Source organism: Phoenix dactylifera, chromosome 1 (genome assembly GCF_051530095.1).
Source record: "Phoenix dactylifera cultivar Ajwa chromosome 1, Ajwa_hap1_PhDact_Kaust_v1.1, whole genome shotgun sequence".
Lineage (NCBI taxonomy): Eukaryota > Viridiplantae > Streptophyta > Magnoliopsida > Arecales > Arecaceae > Phoenix > Phoenix dactylifera.
Window position 1 is genome coordinate 39,602,085 of NC_143190.1, and position 19,769 is coordinate 39,621,853.

Below are 19,769 nucleotides of genomic sequence, written 5' to 3' on the forward strand. Positions count from 1 at the left end.
AGTGACAAAACGAGCTCTTCTGTGGGAGGGTTAAATATCAGCAATATAAGTAACCAACCTACCAAGGTCCAGGACTCTTACACCCATCAAAATAGAATTAGAATGGAACTATGGAACCCAAACATTACAAAATGATATGAGCGCTGCTGTGGAAAGCTTCAGATATATTAAATAAAAAAGTTTACCTAATAGCCAGCAATCTGACCTTATAAAGGCCACAAACTTGTCTCACACCATAGCCTCCTTTCAGTCCAGGAGCTTCATTCTCATCAAGTAAAGTCCCCAAACCGGAGTAGAGACGCCTCCAGAAACTCTTCACTCTCTCTTATCAAAGTCTTCTGGGTCAATCATATCTCTATTCATGGCTCGCTTGATGCTCCTTCTATTGGTTGTTGCTGTTATCTTTGCCACTGTTGCAATGGCTCGGCCTTTTTCGGTGGTAGTTTGAGTTGATGCCGTCGAGCTCACTGGCTCCTCTGCGGCCAAGCCCCCTTCCTCCGGTTTGTCTTTAAATGATTCAGAGGTAGGACTTGCGGGTGCGCCAGAAAATTTACGAAATCGAAAGCATCACAGGGCATTTGATAAGTCGATTGCTGGTGGAGAAATTATACTTGGTGGGTTGCAACTACAATTTTTGCAGCGGTTTTCTGCTATATTCGTGTCACTAGGCAAAGAGTTGAAGAGAGTAAATACTGAGATTTCGGAGCTTTTTTTATATATGAATACTGGCGTTGTTTGAACAAATTATTACCACTCAATGTTGTAGGTTATAAGTATGAATTATAGCTATACATAGTGAAATTTTATATTTTCTTTGGTTATTCTTCTAAAAAACAAAAGTTCTTTATTTGAAGGTGGTTTCATCAGTTTTCTTTTTCTTCTACATATTTTAGCAACTCGGTGTTCCGGTACTAAAAATTGGACTGCTTTGCTTTCTAATTTGACTGCTAATACCACCTTTTATACTACTAGAGATAGAGAGGTGAATTGTTTACGGGCTTTTTGTAAGAAATGTTTATGGAGTTATTGTATGACTAATTAGATAACTAAATGGATTTTCTTTTGGCATGAGGACATATATCCTACATGTTTTGCGAAATGATCGCAGTAGGCATAATAAATTTCACTACATAAAACCTTTTCTTTTTCGAGTTTACTAGTTAGAAAACCGATTTCCTTTGTAGTGCCATGTAAAGAAAGCTATTTTTTTTCTATTGTTTGAAAAAAACGGAAAATCTATAAATTCATTTTAAGATCAATTAAATGAGCATATTCTTCTATTTCTCCCTTCCAGATCTGCCACCAAAATGCCATAGATATTATGTCCTCACCCAAAAAAGCTATCCAAAAAATATTATTGAGGTTTTTTTTTCATCAACGAGGATTAGCTCCATTTATTTATTTATTTATTTATTTATTTTATTTTATTTTTTTGCTTAGGAAAAAGAGAAGGGGGGAGGAAGGGACAAGCCCACCCCCGAATAGCAGCTCCTACTGGACATTAGCTCCATTTATTATCAAATAGGTTTTTGTGCTGCACTTCATGTTTATTCTTTGATTAAATGGAGGCCAAATAACATTTGGAAAAGAGGATGGCTTTATTGAGCAACAACCTATCCCGTAAATCTTAGAATCCACCATAGAGACCGATCAATCTGGAGTAGAGTTTGCCGCTGTGTTAGTTGGTAAATTGAGTGGTGATATTGAAAGCAATGAAACTCTTTACGTAACGAAAAGAAAAGAAACTCTTCATATAGAAGCCAATTGTATCCCCGTTTGATTTTAAAATTAAAAGCTGCATCAAAATATTTCTCTTTTTTTTATTGATGCCCATATTAAAACACTTAATTGAAATTTAATGCAGAGATGCTTGATTTTTTTTATTCATGTGTTTTTCCCCTGATTAAGAAAAGCCTTTCTTAGAAGGAACGCGCTGCATGCTCCTTGAAACTTACAGCAGACACATATGCTTATATAAAAGTAGGGCATGCTAACATCTATAAGAAGATAATAGATTTATACAATTTACACTCAAACGCGAAGTTAACTGAACCCCAGATGATCAGACTTTGAAGAGAGATATTAGTTAGCGTTGTATGGAAAACCGACAGAACCACAACCTTACAACTAAATCTGCAAATAGGTCGGGTTGACTCATGACGACCTAATCTAACTTGCTTAGATCCGACCCGACCCATTTTGGAGAATCCATGGAGTCGGGTCGGATCCTAAAATTAGACCCATTCTATTTTCTAGATCGAATGAATCTGGGTTTACTGAATTCAGACCCGATTCGACCCATTTAAAACTTAGGTAATTTTGGATTTTCAATCCTACGACTCAACCCGACTCGATCAGAATCGATATAATTATTTAGGCCCATAGGTCGTAGCAGCTCACAGGAGCGCAGTCAAGTTTGGATGGCATAAATGGGTTTACCAGAACCGAACCCAGCCTAGATCCAAATTTTTCGGGTTGGATGCAGGTTATACATAGATCCGACTTGATTTGAATGACCCGTTGGGTCAAAAATTATGGCGGTGGATCCAACCCGAATTATTTGTTGGATCAAAATTATAACGATAGGCCCGATCCAATTCGATCGTGGATTGAATCGGAGTCCAAAAGTAAAATTTAATTAAGAAACTAGATTGAATCGGGCTACTCGTGACCCAGTCCCATCGATTTGTACCTTTACCTACAACTCCTACAGCCCCTACATTCATTATTTTAGGAGCTGACGGCCCAAACCTCTAATAAGAATATTTTTTCTTTCCGCCCGTCAGCTTTTCCCAAGGGCGAACATATCGGATGAGATCGCAACCATCTATTAGAAGACTACCTTCCTATTATACCCATCACGTCTTGCACACGTGCTGAAAACGCGTCCACCCTCCAAGAATCCTAGAAAAGGGGATCATCGAAACCCAGAGCAGGAACGAAGAGATGGCTACGGCGACTGTGGTAACGATGGTCATCAGAAATTCCCGCCCATCCTTCCGTAACCCCCACGACAAGATCGCCTTCGCCGTCCATGCCTCTTTCCTCTCCGCTGGCTTCTTCCTCACCGCCACCGGCAAGAACGCCTTATCCTATAGTCCTCCGATCGGTGCGTCTCTCTTTGATCCCATACTTCTTAAAGCTTGACTCTTGAACCGAAAAATCGTGTTTCTTTTTTTTTAAAAAAAAATAGGAAATTGGGAAACAAGGTCCTTCGATCCCGTTCAACTTAACTAGAATCTTGAACCCAAAAAAAATAATTTTTTATTTTTTTTTTGAATTTTAGGTAGGAAAGAGGTGGGGATCGAGGGGTGGAACGAGCTGGAGGGCAGCTATGGTTTCTTGTACTCCAAGACCGAGAAGGGTCAGAAAAAGAATGTCTTGGTGAGGTGCCTGGTGATCGGAGATTTCCTTGCGATTTATGGCTTGAAGCTTGAGGGGGAGCAGAAGGAACCATTCAACCTCCAAGTCAAGTATTAATTTTTTTTAAGATTTTCAACTCTTAAGGATTATGACTTGTTTGGTTTCTGGGTCGGATTTTTAATTTTGTTTGGTTGCAACATATTTGAAGGGTGAATGATTACCTGTCTGATGATGGGAATCAGGTGAATCATTATGGGGAGTTGTACAAGGATATGAAGGGCCTCGTCAAGAATTTGAATTTTGGTATCTTGGCCAAATTGGAACCCAAGGTTGGGAGCAGGTTTGTGAATGAAATTGCCTCTGTACTATTCTTTTCTACCCTCGCCCATGTTTGTGGTACTTTCTCATTTCGGAGTAGGTTTCATTTGTTAGATAGCTGGCGAAAATACGATCTTTATAGCTTGCTTCAAAGATCTTATTTCACTATTATCTGTATCCAACACCAAAATTTCTAATCAGGAAGCATGTTTGTTTTACATGTTGACATCCATCCTGTACGTCTCTTTATCAAGACCATCTCTAGCTGATGCTAGATCACCTTATTCATTGCCTAACATTCTGATCCATGCAACATGAGGGGCCAGTCTAATGATCAAGGTTGTCAGACTGGCTACTCTGGTCTTAGGCCGTGAAACCTTTAGAGCCTACACAGTTTGTATATCCTTATTTTGATATGCTTGTGCTCTCTGTTTATTGTCTAACATTAAATCTGTACTGTGAAGCGCTAGATACTGAGTGATGATTTTATCTTTCTAGGAGATCCTTGACAGTAAACTTTCAAAGGCCTAAGTAGGATGCTAAATTAAAAATTTACTTGATAATTTATTAAGTCTATATACAGATATTGCAACTTAAACCTCACTTCTAGATAGATTTAAATAATTACAAACATATATTGAGTTTGTGGAAAGTGTATCAGAAACAAGGTCACCAACTATTTAAGTTATATTCTCCAGGCTGTGGGAAGCTTATCTATCAATAAGGGAGAATATATTTGTAGTTTTTCTGAAAAACAGCTTACAATACATAAAGAATAAATGTGACAACTAGAGCACCGTGCAGTTATTAAGTACCTAGACACCTTCCTAGATATTAGCCTGGGAAGTCATGTTGTTGCTCTGCCTTTGACAGAACACTAATCTATATGTAGGATTTTCTCAGTATGGTTGCTCTTGGGTGGGAAGAAAGGCGTTAAGCCTAATTCATGTTCATCGTGGTAGTCTTTCTTCTTTCAAAAGAAATGCGTGGTTTTGGTGTGTCACAAGAAATTATTCAAAACAGAAAACTGGGAAATCCTAGATTGGAGGAAAAGGCTGCTTTGAATTGGTAATGATGGATGTGCACAAGGGAGAAGAGGAGTCAGGCAGAGAGCTTTTTTTCTTGAAAATATTTGGCCCTTAATTTGAGTAATTAGTATGCAGGGTTTTTTTTCTTGGGGGGGGGGGGGGGGGGGAGCTATACACATTGTGAAGTCTTATATTTTCAAGATTTTTTTTTTTTGCATAAAAATATTTGGGTTTTGGGCATTGAGCATATGTGGTTTCTTGAAAATACTGGGTCCATTATTTGGACATTAGTATTGCAGATTATCAAATATGCATAGAGGTGGAATTCACACCTTAACACTTTATAAAAGGAGTTAATGGTTAAAAATCAATCATTGAGTATTTGATTGAAGATCCAAACTGTTGAACATGGTCTACACTAAAAAATGCCTAGAAACCAAAATTCATGGTTTTTTTATGGTCTCTTAACATAACCATCAAGTACGTGTCTAAATGGGTGATTTTAATTGCATGATATTGTGCTTTATTATGATTTAATCGTCAAAACCTAGTGAATTTAAATCTACCCGTGCTCTCAGATTTGTAGATCATGATCCGTAATGTGGGTTTTTAAGTTATGTGCCCTATCATGTATTTTGCAATACTAGCACAATTGATATCATTCATTTTTGAACCAACTTGATGCTAGGTTAGAGACTACCAAAGAATTTTGGTTTCTAGGCATTTGTTGTAGTGTAGTTCATGTTCATTAGGTTGGATCTTTAATTTGGATAATCCATCATTTATTTAAAAATCATTAACTCCTTTTTTTAAGGTGTTAAAATAATATGTGTAGCCTAACTTGATATGCATATGTAAAAATCTTTTTTATTTTTTCGCAAATACACTTGGGTTTTGGTGAACTTAACAACTAACTGCAAAACACAATTAGGTAAAGTAGTTTGTGATGGTGGTTTGCCTGCAAATACAATTATCTGATGATGCCTTAAATGTGTGTCACATCTTCAATTTGCACCTGGTTTCATCCTATACAGGGCATCCACATTTTGTTGATTCATGTTTTTTTTTTGGAAGTAATTTCTCCTTTTCTGTTGGTTAGTTTAACACATGCATTGACCTATCTGATGCTTGAATAACTTTTAGATTCTAAGTCGTCCATTTTTTTGTTCATTTGTTTTTTTGTGCATAGTATTGTATATCCTCCTGTTCCACCGTTTGTATGTAATGATGCTTTTTCTGGGCCTGGCAGTGGCTTCTATCCTGAGAGGTTTTTTCTTCCCAGTCCCACTATGATCATTTTGTAGTCTTGTAACTTGGCTTTGGATATTTAGCCATCATTTTGTGTTTTTTCCCAGGTCCTCTAGTGTGGGTGGTGACATGCTCGTAGGTATGTTATCTAATTTTTTTTAAAAGGCCATTTATTAGTAGACTTTTTTTCTCCAATGTTGCTTAGTTTTTGCTCTAATGACGCAGGGCCAAATGATCCACGCTGGTTTGGTTCTGGTGAATTTTCTGGTTCTTTTGGTGGACTTCCGTGAGTACACTATCTCTTTCCTTGTCAAAAGAAAACAAATATTTTTCACTTTCATTTCTCTGCTCGTCGAACTAAAACTCTAATCATATACTACTAAAACAGCGGTGTGCCACCGGGTACTCACTTTGATCCATATGGTCCTCCTGGTGTCCCAGGTTTCGTGCCTGGTCGTTTTGCAAGGTATGATTGTAGCCTTTCTGTAATTAGATGCTCTAACAAGTGTAGAAAAACCAATAGGAACAGCAAGGGGTTGTTGATATGCTTATAGTTGAAATCATTGTTGAAGATACTAAAGAAGCACCTTATTCCTTAAATTCTAAAAAGAAAGCATCATTCATTTCGGAATAAAGACAAGGGCTTTCAATCACAAGATTTTTTAAAAAGCCCTCAAAGTGGCACGGGTAATCCATTTCTTCTCCTGAAGCTCTTTAGTTATCAGAAGTTACTATTCATGGTTCCACAAAGCTGCCCTAGTTGGAACTTGGATACAACTCTGAGGAAAATACCCATTGTCGCTTGTGAAAGAGAGCTCGTATCCATTCAGGAGGTGCTGATCAAATTGGGCCTCAAGGATATTTAGGTTTATTAAGCTGTTAAATTCACTTGTTGCAAAATCCCAACGTCATTTGACTAAATGTTGGTTGTGCTGCTTTCGTTCGTGAGTCTATACCTTATGTGCTCATCTTCTTATGGTGATTTTTTACAGGGAGCCGCAACAACCTGGGAGTCCAAAGAAGGCCCACTGCCCACCGCAAATAAAGTTGGAATGGAGCTGTGAATAGTTAATGCAGCTGGGATGTCATTTGGTTGAAGACTTGAAGTACTGAATCCCATCCCCCACGGTTTATAGATCAGATGTTGGTTATGAATATTTGGTAATTTAAGTCAATTGATGCTTCATCTTTTGTGTGTCTACTCAACTTCTATGATTGTTTGAGTTTTCTTATTATTAAATTTTGGTAATTTAAGAGATGAGAGAAGCTAACAAATGAAACCGCGTCGTATTATATGTGCTCGTCGCCCATGTGAGAATCAAAGAATGGATGAGAGAGAGAGAGTCTGTTCGACAATCAAAATTAAAGTTAATAAAATTTTATTTGCTGTCAATTATGTCACAAGAAAGATTAAATGTATTAGTTATATTATCGATTGAAAATAGTATTTTAATAAATTTTAAGTACAAAAGCTTAATTAGTAATTTTGGATCTCAAAAAACTAGGCGAATTATTTTTAAATAATTTTTTAAAATAATTTGTACTTATTAAAAAAATTATTATTTTTTTAAAAAAAAGTTTCTTCGTCTTAGGCTTTCAAATGCATTGAGCCGCACCTGCTGGGAAGAGGATTGACAAATTGTGGATCCAAGATCTGTCCACCAAATGCTATGTATTGGAGATACTAAATGTTCCCAGGTTTTGAGACAAGTTTTGGTTATAGGTGGGATAGGTTTCGGGTGGTAAAGTTGATATTCTTGATTGGCACCCATTTTGTATTAAACAATAACTTGACTTTATAATCATCTATGATACTTAGAAGCTTTTTTTTGGGCCATATAATTAAAGATGATATCAGCATGACACCTGGGCCTAATCCAAATTAATATTTGGACAATAAATTTTTTTCTTCTTCTTCTTTTTTTATACAACAGAACTGAGATTGTTTTTTTCTTTTTCTCCTCTCAATTGAATCTTTAGACGGAAAATTGCCGCCCTTATTAATAGGTTTTCTTTGTCAAATAACCTCTTCCGTAGAAAAATAAAATATGGAACTGCCAGCTTGTCACACGTGTGCCCTCAGTGGATCCCTTACACGAGCGAAGCATTTGGACGGAAGGGATGCCACCAACCCACCGCCAGGCCAGCTGCCCAGGGGCCAGGTGTGGCATGGCGCGACGCCAAACTTGTTCCCTCCCCGCACGTGTGGGCCCCGACAACGAGGGCGGTACAGGGGATGTTTCCCACGTTCGAGGCGCGGGCCGCACGTGGTCCAGCCGAGGTCCTACACCACCGCACGTGTCGCAGCGGTTGGTCGGAGCCACGACAGCCCCACGGCCGTCTCACGTGATCGCTGGCGAGCACCCGGCCCGTGTAGGCCGCCGGCGTTGCTTTGTTCCCTGAACCCACGTTTTCTGGTTATGGTAGGGTAGGACACCCTTAGACCAAGGGTGACCCTCTTAACTAATAATACTTCAGTGTAAAAAAAAAAAAAAAAGGAAAAAAAGAAAGCACGAGATACCATTAAAAATAAATCTAAGCTACCAAATTTTACGTATGAAAAAATAAGGTCTAGGCATATAGATTCTGGAACGAAAGTTCTCCACCTTTAAGCAATAACCATATTTTAGAGGAAATAGAGTAATAACCACACTAAGAATCAGGGTTTTGTGTGCCTTGACTATAGATCTTCCTTTATGGATAGTTTGGATCCTTTACAATCGAGCTACAGGAATTTTTAGGGTTAAAAAGTAAACTTGCAGTGCTGGATTTTATCCAATTTATGAGTTTGAATTCTCTGCGGTGCAATTTTTGGACCTCTGAATTCTCTACCACTATGGATTGGATTGGTTGGCTGGCATCAAATGGCTAAAGAATTGTACTCATATGCTTTTTGGACAATAAAGATATGTCATGCATCTGAGCTATAGAAAATTATTGTAACTTGGATTGGGAGAATCCGCTACTCTATATGGTTAAATTTTCCTTGGAGGAGTTGAGACTAGAAATGGAAGTTTTTTTTCAGAATGTTTAGTGTTTACTTGGTGTTTATGTAGTAATTTTCTTCCTCCTATAGTATTAAGGTTTGATGGAGATTTTTGGCTTACATTAGCATATTTACCTTAGGCTAAATGATCGAATGGATCACCAGAGTAACTTTTTTTTTTTTTTGGAAAAAAGTTCAAATTACAATGCTTCTTCTTAAGGATTTGGAATGTAAAAGGCATGCAATTTCTCATAGGTTTCAATAGTGATCTTTATCTTACATTAGCATACTTTATGAGTTGCATTAGGCTTCATATATATATCATAGAAGTTTTTTTTTTAGGTCCCACTTTAGAATTTGTTCTTAAGGAACTAGAATGTAAAAGGCATGTGAGAAATTAGAATCTAAATAAGTCCTCTGGTCTATTGTAGATCAAATCTGACAAGTTCTCTTACTTCCACCTTGAGTCTCATTCTCCAAGGTTAATGTATATCATCTAACTCCTAGTCATGGTTTTGTAAATCTAAGTACTTCTAAATGCAAATAGACTGCTATTTTGGTCATCGTAGTTTTTTTTGTGTAATTGTTAAACCACCCTGTATATTTAAATCCTCTCTATCATAACCCATTAAGGATATTAAATATTATTTCCACAACAGAAATGTAATGTCATCAAATACGATGCTATTTTATCTTCCTCTTTATTATATAAAATTATGTATTATGATTATTATCAATTTTAATTATTATATGATTCATTACCCTTTTCCCTGTATCTCTTCAATTTTCATAACCTCCTCATGAACATTAAATCTCCACAATGCTCCTCTACTCTATTAAATAAATTAAATTTCTAAAACAATAATTATCATCTAAAATATAAGTCTATTTTTTTTCTATTTTATAGAGGCCAAGTCATAAGATAAGGTAAACTATTTTGTAACTGATATTGGTTTTAATGATGCTCTGTGCCACCTTCTCTTGAACCAAAATTCTGCATATGCTTCCATCAATGTTAGAGAACAAGGAGAAAAAGAGCAACATCTACACTAAGCTCAAGTCTAAGAAGAGGATCGAGAAGCATAATCATGGTTAATTAGGCCTGTAAGACTGCCTTTTAGTCCGAGCTCAGGGGAGAGGTGTAAAATAATCTCATCTGCCACCCCCCCCCCCCCCCCCCCCTCCCTCTCTCTCTCTCTCTCTCTCTCTCTCTCTCTCTCCCTCCTGCTTTAGATTTAAAGAGCTCTTTTTTTCTCAAAAGCTTTTTTTTTTTTAATTTAGCCTCTGACAAGGAGGTTTTATGGATGATCGAGAACACAAAGGTGCCTCATGAAACTATTTGTAGACCGAAATAATGAAGAGGTAAGAGATCTATTTGTTTATATTTTAGGTTCCTTTAAATTATTTTTGTGAAATCTATTAATTTGTTAGTGCATTTTTGTAATTATGAAGAAATTAGGCAGCATATTTTAAAATGCTTGGAGATTTTTCGCACTGTTTGGATTGGGAATTTAGGTTGGTTTCTAGATGATTTTTTTTTTCCATTTCTCGAAATCATTCCAAAACTTTAGAAGTATAAGCTTGACAAAAAAATATAAGATATCAATGTTGTCGTGGATGCATTAGATGTTTATGTATTTTATATAGTTTGAAGTCAAATTTTTTATAAATTCTGCATGCTAATAGTTTATTGAAATATAATAATTTAACCATACTATTATAGATAAGTATATGACATGCATTGAATAAACATATTCATCACGCACATAGCACATACATTTTACTAGTTTAATATAAAATGTCGAACGCTATTCTTATCATAATTCAAAGTTTTCAGTAAAAATATCAGCTGACACCCTTAAGCAGGAGAATAAAATAATCAATTAAATATCTAAGATCAAAAACAGAAAAATAAAGCGATAATAATAATATTAAAAGAAAACCTTACATTCAGGTGGCCGGCAAGATCACAAGGACAGACATGCTGCATGTGGATTGCCGTAATCTTCGTTTTGACACGATCCTTCTCGACACTGTTAGCCAGCCACATCATCATTGCTGCCACCCCGCCCTCCCCTTCTCCCTCTCTCTCTTTCTCATACACGACAAGTCTCTTGTCCTTTTCCCAGGCCTTCTCTATGGCCCAGGCCCATTGCCCATTGATGGGTGCCTTTTTTTTTTATGACTCATTTGTGACCAATTCGCACAAAAAAGGATATAGGTCTGCATTCGTAGTTAATTAGGTCTGCATGAGGGTGCATGCTCGCCAAGATATCAGTCTAAGTGGAATGATATTAATTAGGTTTTCCTGAATAATACTATCATGCTTCTAGATCCTAATACTCTTTGAACTAATATTAAATACTACTGAATAATACTCTTATCCTACTTGAAATTCTTCCTATACCTCAAAAGTGACTGCTATTTGGTCATGGTAGGAAGGCATCTACTCCAGCAATTTCCAAATCACTCCATATTCAACCTTCTCTTTGAGAACATAAACTTCTTGCTTGCTATCCAATCCACTAGCTGATTTTCCTTAATATAAAAATGTCAAAATCTTCTTAACATGCAGGTTTTCCAAAAGCACAGCATTTTCTAGGAGGATGGCCCAATCATGATGATTCATTGGCATTTTATGGGCCCTTAATACTGGATCACTCAGAGGCTGACTTGGCTAATGTGGCAACCATGACAATAGCCAATAGTTAAGGAATTTAGAATTTTCAGTGTATAACCTAAGGATATATGTGGTTTTGAAACATATATTGACAATAGAATACATTATCTTACTTGCCCCAAGAATATTGATAAAGGATATTGGGCTTTCTCATTTGGCTCACCAACAACATTGGGCCCCGAATGAGGCTGCATAGGGTGCATGCAGACCCATCCAAATTTGATTTGCTTTATTACTACAGAGTTGGTGTTTGGATAAGTTTACCGTTTGTGGGTGTCCGGCCCCCAACAGGAATCCTCTTTAAGCCGGGGAATGTAAGGAAAAGATTTCCCCACAGACACATATCGTGCACTGTAGATATCTCGCCAGATGTGGCAGTTGTTGTCAGGAATCTGTTTCCTTCTTGTCATGAAAAGCTGAAGAACGCCATGATAGGATTGTATGTGGCCTGGAAACGGACAACAGATTTCCTCCTCATCTATTCAAACTTCAAGAAATCTTTCTGCTACCCCTCATATAATCTTCATTTAGCTTTTGGTACACAGGATGGAGTCATGGCCCACCTATTTACTTGAAGTTTATTTGTTGACGTGAGATTTCTGAATATATGATAGTATCAGTAACATCAATCTGTTTGTCAATTAGTAATCAAAATTAGCAAATATGAATAGTAGTGCAGTTTCCTGATATCAAATTCTAAATCTTGATCTTGAGCATTTCTCAGTCTCTGAAAAATTTTCTGGTAGATAATGTTATAGTCTTGCTCTAGTTTTCCACTGTTTTCTCCTCTTGACCTTCTCTTCCACCCCCTTCTGCATGCAAGCTTTGTGGAAGTAAAACAGTATATATGGAAGGCAATTTGCAAAATAAAAGAAAACTATGTTCCCAATTATATCAACCATGACAACTAAAATTTTTGAAAGGAGCGTTCTAAATGTACCTAATTCTAATCGCCAACTCAGATCAGACTGCCAGACTTTCTCTTCTAGATTTATTTGAACACGTCATTGATTCCGAGCACGGAACTAATGCCAGCTAAAGCTGGAAGAAGAGAGCCGACATATAAAACAAGTAGAGAAAGGCAGCCATCCACCAACTAAAATTCATAAAGACCATGTGTCAGACCTTATGCCCAAACTTCGTTACAAAGCGTTGAGCACACTATTATTTCCTGCTTGCCAGAAATTAGAAGGTCCGGTGCGGTTTGTTCTCAGAGTTCTCTTCTGAGAACAGCCCCATGAGTCTTTGGTGACCAGGATTCCTGGCATAAATTAGAAAGTGTGAGACCAACAAAAAAAAAAAGCAACCCAAAAAACCAAAAAAAAAAAAAAAATCCGAACAATCCTCCAAATTAGGATTAAAAAGGAGAAGCGATATAAAAACTCCCTTCAAATGAACATTTTGGACACCAGTCAAGATGGATTCCTAGCTTCATTAACACCTAATACAAAACAAGGAGAAAACTAGGGGGAAAAAAGAGAAGAGAGAGAGAGAGAGAGAGGAGATCCATCTAGCTCTAAAGGTGGTGACTAGCATGATTGAAGGCCAACATCTCTTTGTTTTCTTCTTCTTCTTCTTCTTTTTTTGCCCTCGAAGGATCCATATTAGATCCCACCATTATCCGTGCTCCATTGCTTGTGGCCTGGAACCCATTTGGGGGACTTGGGACTAAAGAACCGGGATTGTACTCGGCCGTCGAGCAGCTCGACCACAGGCCCCGACCGCACGCATCGCGGCGCCTTGTACTGGTTGATCGATGCTCCTTGGCTCAACGCATAGTCCATGAGTTTGTCGAACGTCCCCTCCTCCACCACTCGGATCTCCAGCGGCCCGATCGAGCTGTCGCACACCCGTCCTTGCCGGTACACGCTGTTCAGAGACTCCTCCACCGCCAGGCAGCAGTCCTCGAATACCGACGGCGGCACCGCCGTCCCACCCGCCTTCAGCTCCCAAAATAGCACGTAGTGGCCCGGGATGCTCCAGGTCTCGGCATAGCTTGTGTACTCCACCAGCGACGCCCCAAATGGCTCCAGGTGGTTCGCTGCACTCCTCACCGCTGCATGCAGCTCCACTTCGTTCGTCTTTTCCGAATCGACACTTAGAGCCACATTATTTCGCCGCACGAAATTGAACTGCGGCGCCTTGTTCTTGAATCCGGCGACCCGAAGCACGTCTCCGACTCTATAACGATACAACCCTGCGTCACGACAAGTTCAAAATTATCATGGCATCGAGATAAAAGTTTTTTTTTTTTTTTTTCAAGGTAAATGGAGGCTGAGGAGGAGTGAAACTCCAAAAGCCACCGTGTTTATTGAAGTAAAAGTTTTGATCCATCGTTTTGTACCAGAGTAGGTGGTGACCACGAGCTCGTACTCCTGCCCGAGCTTCACGTCGACGAGGTCGACCAAGTCACGTTGATCGTAGTCCTTGGCGCCATTGCCGGCATGATGGACCGGCAAGAACTCAAAGTAGGCCATGGTGGGGATCAAGGTGTAAGCAACCTCGCTGGGTTTGCACATAGGATTAAGGTTAATGCCGAAGTAGCACTCGGATGACCCATACATCGTGCACGCCAATGGGAGGCCGCCGCCGTAGAAGTCGAGGGTGGGAATATATTGTGCCATCGCGCCGGTGACGATGACGTCGATGTACTTGGTATTTGGCCATATTCGGCGGATGATGGCCTTCCATGAGGGCTTGCTGCACTCGGCCTCAATCTGGCCTGCGAGGCCGGGGTCCGGGCGGAGCACACGCTCGACCGCCTCGCGCACGGCCCGATCAGCGATCTCGGGGTCGAGCATGCCGGTCCTGATGTCGCGGCACAGACGAGGCCAGTGCTTCTCCAAGAATTTGATGGCTCGGATGAAGCCGGAGGCAAAGATGGCGCCTACCCGAACCACCTCGGCACGCTGGACCAGACCGCACAGCAGCTGGGCGTACATGCTTTGGTACGAGTCCAGGCACAGAATGGCCTCGTTGGGGCTGGTGAGCGTGTTGTAGGGGTCGAAAGGCCGCTCGAGGAAGTGGCGGCTCTTGTAGTAGCTGGTGAGTACCGGCCTGGCGACGAGCCCGCCGGGGGTCCGGGACTCCGATTTCACGAAGTAGAGGTACATTGCCTTGCCTCTGTCAAGGCCCGGCACAAATTGGCTCATCACCGGCGTCATCAGGCTATAGAAAAGTGATCGGCGGTCAAGCTCATCGTCGATCGTCGGCATGAGCTTCCGCTCACCGCCGGATGTCCCGGAGCTTCGACGAGACAATAGACCGTGTAACAAAAAGTTAGTGCTGCATTACCAGCTAGTGTACTAATCGGCGGCAAGGTCTGATGGGAAAGCGATGATTAACGAACCTGGTGAGGAATTCAGAGATGGGTCGGCCGGAGATGATGGGCGAGGTGTCGCCATGGGCGATGCGGAGGATGTCTGGCTGGAGATCTTCATAGGTGATGACAGGGATGAGGAGCTTGAAGGCGCTGGGGTCGGCGGTGGCACGGCCGGACAGCCCGTGGCGGCGCAGATACTCGGCGGGCGCATTCTGGGCAAGGATCTCTGAGAGCACGCGACGCTGGACCTGGTCGGCATTAACAGTCACGTCCTCGATGTAGTCGAGAACCTTCCGGTGCTCGACGGGGACTGCGGCGGCAGCGCAGGCCTGAGTGGGATTGGGAGCTTCTGGCATGGTGATGGTGGTGGCGACAAAGCAAGAGTTGGAGGAAGGAGAGAGAGATTGTGAGAACGGAAATGATTTTGGAGAAAGAATAGGAGAGAGCGCACGGAGGAAGGAAGGGGAGGAGAGGGGCTTGTGTGTGTGCGGAAGCAAGTAAGGGTGGTGAGGGATATATATAGAGGAGGAAATAAAGGGGAGTGCGTGGAGACGGCCGGTCTGTGCCCCACTCATGCTTCAAGCCATACAGTAGAAGTGGAATGTCAGTTTTGAAAATTCTATTGCTTCCTACTTATCTTGACCTTCTTTTCTGGATTAACCGACCCCATGAAATAAACAGTGTGCAAGCTTCACATGTTCTTCATAGTCTTCATGTCTAGGTTACGGATGGGACATCTCATACAATTGGAATGACCTCAAAATATGAGGAGGAGCAATGATCATTGAGGCCAAATCATGAGAGTCCGTCATGTCCTAGTGCTCCTTAAATTCGCATTCACAATGGTGTTAAGCAACAAGCAAGAGCAAATTATATGAACAGTGATTTACTTTGAAAAACGATATTATTTATAACTGATAATATAGGAAATGCCTATGAAAAAATAATACTCAACTATAGTAGTCTACAAAATTTTAGTTTTCCTGAATTTTGAGCAACACGATGGTAGTTCAAAAACACACCCGAATAAAGTCACTCAACTCCACTGGGTACCGCAGCCCGCGTATCATTGTGCCAACTTAAAGAATGAGTTTTTGAACGAGGAAACTGTCTTATTAAAGCGTTTTCATGTATTTTATGACATGAAAATAGTGCAAAAAAATTCATGAGCTTTTTTTTCATTAGTTTTTTCCATCTTAGATTTTTCGTTGTGGAGTTCTTGTTTCTCGATTATATTTATGGCTATAATAACTCCAAAATATTTGATTTTTTATTTTATTATCTAAAGTTACAAATCACTATTTTTATTTTATTATCTAAAGTTACAAATCACTATTTTTATGGGATTATACTAGCAAGATTTGGACTTGAATACTTAGGCTAAATCTAAGCAAACAAGGAAAAATGTCTATCAATCAATTTATAAGCCCCTATATATATATATATATATATATTTGGATAATGATACAAAATTGCTATAACAAACATCTGTGGTAGACAGTTGTTCCCTTTCTCAATAAGAAAATTAATTTCCACCTAAAAATCCCGAATTAGACACCATTACCATTTATATACCAACAGAAAACACAATTACCACATGCAAATCTGAGCCAATTCCTCGAATGATATGTCAAAAATATCATAATTGGAAAAGGAGATGTTAATTAGGTGTGTTTTAATGCCATCTGATAGATAGGCTTTTGTGGAGCATGCCCATGAAATGGTTGGATGGTTGATATTGATGTATTTACCCCTTCGTTCTATTTATTGTGTCTTACACATAAAGAAAAGATATCACGATATGTTAATATCTCGAAGAGCAAAGAGGCGAGCTACATGTCTATAATTCTAGTTCGACATGCTCTTCATGCAGCAAGAAGTTCCTTAGAAGGATCATTGATTGGCAAAAACTAATAAAGATTTTATACTTTTTTTTCTAAATTTTTTATTAAAAATTTGATAGCATGTAAAAATAAAATGCTAAATGATGTATCAACCTGATGCACAACCCTCAAGAGTCAGGGTGGCAGGTGACCTTCATCTTAATTTGTTATTAATTATGTTGACAATGTTTCTATGAGATTAATTTTGATATTTGTGCACGTCTTCAGCTCGATATTATTGTATCGTCAAAGTTTAACTATTAAATTTCGTCTTGACATTGTGTATGCACATATACACACACATGTATAAAGTGTAAGTATTAATTGATTCTTGAAACTTGGTGTTATGTGATGAAAATCATATGAGGTTAATTCAATGGCTAGCATATGGTTTTTTTCCTCAAAAAATCCATGGCTTATTTGACATTGTGCAATACCAATGAAAGAAATTACATGTTATAGTAATATTAGCTACTGCAATTATTGTCTTGGCTTTATAATCAGGAGTTAGAAAAATGTTCACTAATACTTAGATATTGCGGCTGCTAGTGTCTCCCAAGTGCAATAGTAAAATATGCACCCCTCGGGAGATCATGTCGAAGAATACCTTATTGTAATCATAGTTATTTTAGCTATGGCTCCAATCTGCAAAATTAGTGTTGTTCTCAAGATATGTCATAAATAATCTCTCTCTCTCTCTCTCTCTCGCGCGCGCGCGCGCGCGCGCTCTCAAGATATGTAATAAATAAAAGTGTTGAAGCATATCTTATTTGAGAATAGACAATCTCTTCTTGCAAGGATATTATCTCAATCTAGTGGTACTAGTAAAGGATTTCACTTATAAATGAATAACTAATGGCCATGATACTCGCAACAATCTCACATACAAGAAGATGAACTGTTGAATCGGCTATTATACACATAAACACCCAATCGTAAAGGCCCAATTGCCATGGAGATTTTGCTTGGTGATTCAGCAAATGAGTTACCATTCTTATTTTGCATGTCAAAAGTAATCAAGCCACTCGAATCATTTACGAATAATAAATCAATACTTGAAATTATGTAATATTAGCTAATAAATAAGATATTAGAGACAATCAAATTTTTAGTTTTCATTGTGAATATACACTCAATTTTCTTACATCAATTGAGCAATCTTCCACCTGCAAGTGGAGTAACTAATTTTTATAAAACTTAGAAAATGATTACCTCATGAAGTAGGAAAGTCATTTGACTAAAACCTAGACAATTATGGGGAAAGACCTTCTGCACCAAGAACTGCTACAACAGTAATATTATAGTAAAATAACTTAATACCTATTTAGACTAGGCACCCATGTTCTCTTGTCTCATGGAAAAGCCATATGGATTCCTTTAAAATTTTTGAGTTGAATTAGGTCTGCAATGGATACATCTTCATCTTCCTGTGGGCAACTAGTTTAGAAAAAAGAATAAAATAAAGGATGATGAGAAAAGTATTAGTCACAAAAGTTTCTGGATCGAAAATTACTTGAAACATCAAATGCCGCACCCTTGAGGCATAACAACATGTTGGCTTGATAAGGTGTAGACATTTTGGTGGGTGTCTCCAATTATATATGGCCAATGACACATGCACATATGATAGATGTATTGACAAAGGGGGCGGTGGATCAAAGCAAGAAATTTTACCTTTCCTTTCCATTTTAAATCAAGAAAACGCAAAGCAATGGTGGACCTGACAGTCCATGCATGAGCCTTAAAGTTCATGCGTGTAATTGTGACAGGGCATCACATGCATGGCTAGTACAATATGCAAGTGTCAAATCAGGGATTGAGTTGGAACTCTCTTATTGATGAGATCAGGGGACAAAAAGACTGATAAGCCTATCTACTTTCTTGCTCCCTATGATGGGCATGGCCAAGCGTCCACTGTCCACTCCCTTTTATCCTCTCAGTTGCAAGACTCTAATTTGGTACACCATAATCATTGCCATGCATGCACTCGGATGATCATTTTTGTCCCCGAGAGAGGTGAGAGCTAGCCTTTACTCGCAGAAGACCAGCTTTTTGAGTAATTGAGAATTTATCAAAGGCTTTGGTGAATATGTTTTTGGTTCCCATGGAATTATAATCGATAAATGAATGGAATTATGGTCTATCAAAGAACAAGTTGGGACACATGGCTGGGTACATGCTAAACTCCATCTTTGAGCAGAAAGACAAGCTTTTAAAGAACATCATGACAAGATCATGAGATAGTTGGACTATGTTTTGAAAAAGGAATCTGCTCAAAATCGAACTCCAGTCTCTCTTTCCTTCTGCAGTGGATCTTAGTCATAACCACGTAATGAAAGCTCGAACAAAAGCACAATAGAATTATGCTATCATTGCTTCTCCAATTGGTCCCATTTAGAGAGAGGAAGAGATTCTAGCTAAGCTATGCACTGTTAATTGATATATTTTTGATGCATTACTATGCAAAAAAAAAAATGTGGCTAGGATTAGCAAGATCAAAAGGTGTAGAGCACATTAATTGAGAGTGCATTTATCTATTGCTCCCACAGCTTATTGAGGGCGTGGGTGGTCTAAGGACCGGACAAGATGATAAATAATGGGGACTCTTGGGAAGCCTGGGCCGGCTTGAAAGTGGGCGTCAATTATGAGGAAAAGAGGTGTAAATAGCAACGCGTTGCATATTATGCGATGGGCGTTGCCGACTTATTGATATTGATAGAAAGTTCGACCCACGACGTGACGTCACGAGCACGACGTTGATTCGGGGCCCATTCGAAGGGATGCGCTGGCTTCGACAAGTGGCCGCGGCACCCGCCTGGGACGCCCACGACCGCGAGTCGAGACGAGGTTCGACTCAAACGGGCCCGGCTTCGTAGCTCGCGCCTGGGGCGACGCATTGGCCGTCCAATAACAAATCCCCCGATCTCTGCCTCCTCGGCCT

The 19,769-nt window shown here is 39.4% G+C and overlaps 2 protein-coding genes across 3 annotated transcripts; one reads left to right on the plus strand and one right to left on the minus strand.

Moving 5' to 3' along the window:
• Positions 1 to 2,896: 2,896 nt before the first annotated feature.
• On the plus strand, positions 2,897 to 7,158 carry LOC148715252 (putative proteasome inhibitor). Of its 2 annotated transcripts, XM_008791542.6 has the most exons (8): positions 2,897 to 3,109; positions 3,287 to 3,473; positions 3,572 to 3,703; positions 5,899 to 5,976; positions 6,065 to 6,096; positions 6,183 to 6,243; positions 6,346 to 6,423; positions 6,950 to 7,158. In XM_008791542.6, exons 1-8 carry the CDS (start codon positions 2,947 to 2,949, stop codon positions 7,023 to 7,025), a joined length of 807 nt encoding a protein of 268 aa, XP_008789764.4. In that variant the 5' UTR covers positions 2,897 to 2,946; the 3' UTR covers positions 7,026 to 7,158. The 2 variants fall into 2 exon arrangements, with proteins under 2 accessions (XP_008789764.4, XP_008789765.4); XM_008791543.6 differs by lacking the exon at positions 5,899 to 5,976 and having other exon boundaries at positions 2,901 to 3,109.
• A 5,816-nt stretch (positions 7,159 to 12,974) lies between these two features.
• LOC103707163 (putative indole-3-acetic acid-amido synthetase GH3.1) lies at positions 12,975 to 15,428 on the minus strand. The gene is made up of 3 exons (XM_008791550.6): positions 14,973 to 15,428; positions 13,968 to 14,869; positions 12,975 to 13,820 (listed from the first exon to the last, which is right to left on the minus strand). Exons 1-3 carry the CDS (start codon positions 15,299 to 15,301, stop codon positions 13,228 to 13,230), a joined length of 1,824 nt encoding a protein of 607 aa, XP_008789772.4. The 5' UTR covers positions 15,302 to 15,428; the 3' UTR covers positions 12,975 to 13,227.
• Between the last annotated feature and the right edge of the window lie 4,341 nt (positions 15,429 to 19,769).

Excerpts from the sequence above, each read along its gene's own strand:
- LOC148715252 (XM_008791542.6), top strand. The coding sequence starts at position 2,947 with ATGGCTACGGCGACTGTGGTAACGATGGTCATCAGAAATTCCCGCCCA. Across the intron at positions 3,474-3,571 it reads CCATTCAACCTCCAAGTCAA|GGTGAATGATTACCTGTCTG; the intron begins GTATTAATTTTT and ends ACATATTTGAAG. Across the intron at positions 5,977-6,064 it reads AGTGGCTTCTATCCTGAGAG|GTCCTCTAGTGTGGGTGGTG; the intron begins GTTTTTTCTTCC and ends GTTTTTTCCCAG.
- LOC103707163 (XM_008791550.6), bottom strand. The coding sequence starts at position 15,301 with ATGCCAGAAGCTCCCAATCCCACTCAGGCCTGCGCTGCCGCCGCAGTC. Across the intron at positions 14,870-14,972 it reads ATCTCTGAATTCCTCACCAG|CTCCGGGACATCCGGCGGTG; the intron begins GTTCGTTAATCA and ends GTCTCGTCGAAG. Across the intron at positions 13,821-13,967 it reads CGTGGTCACCACCTACTCTG|GGTTGTATCGTTATAGAGTC; the intron begins GTACAAAACGAT and ends GTCGTGACGCAG.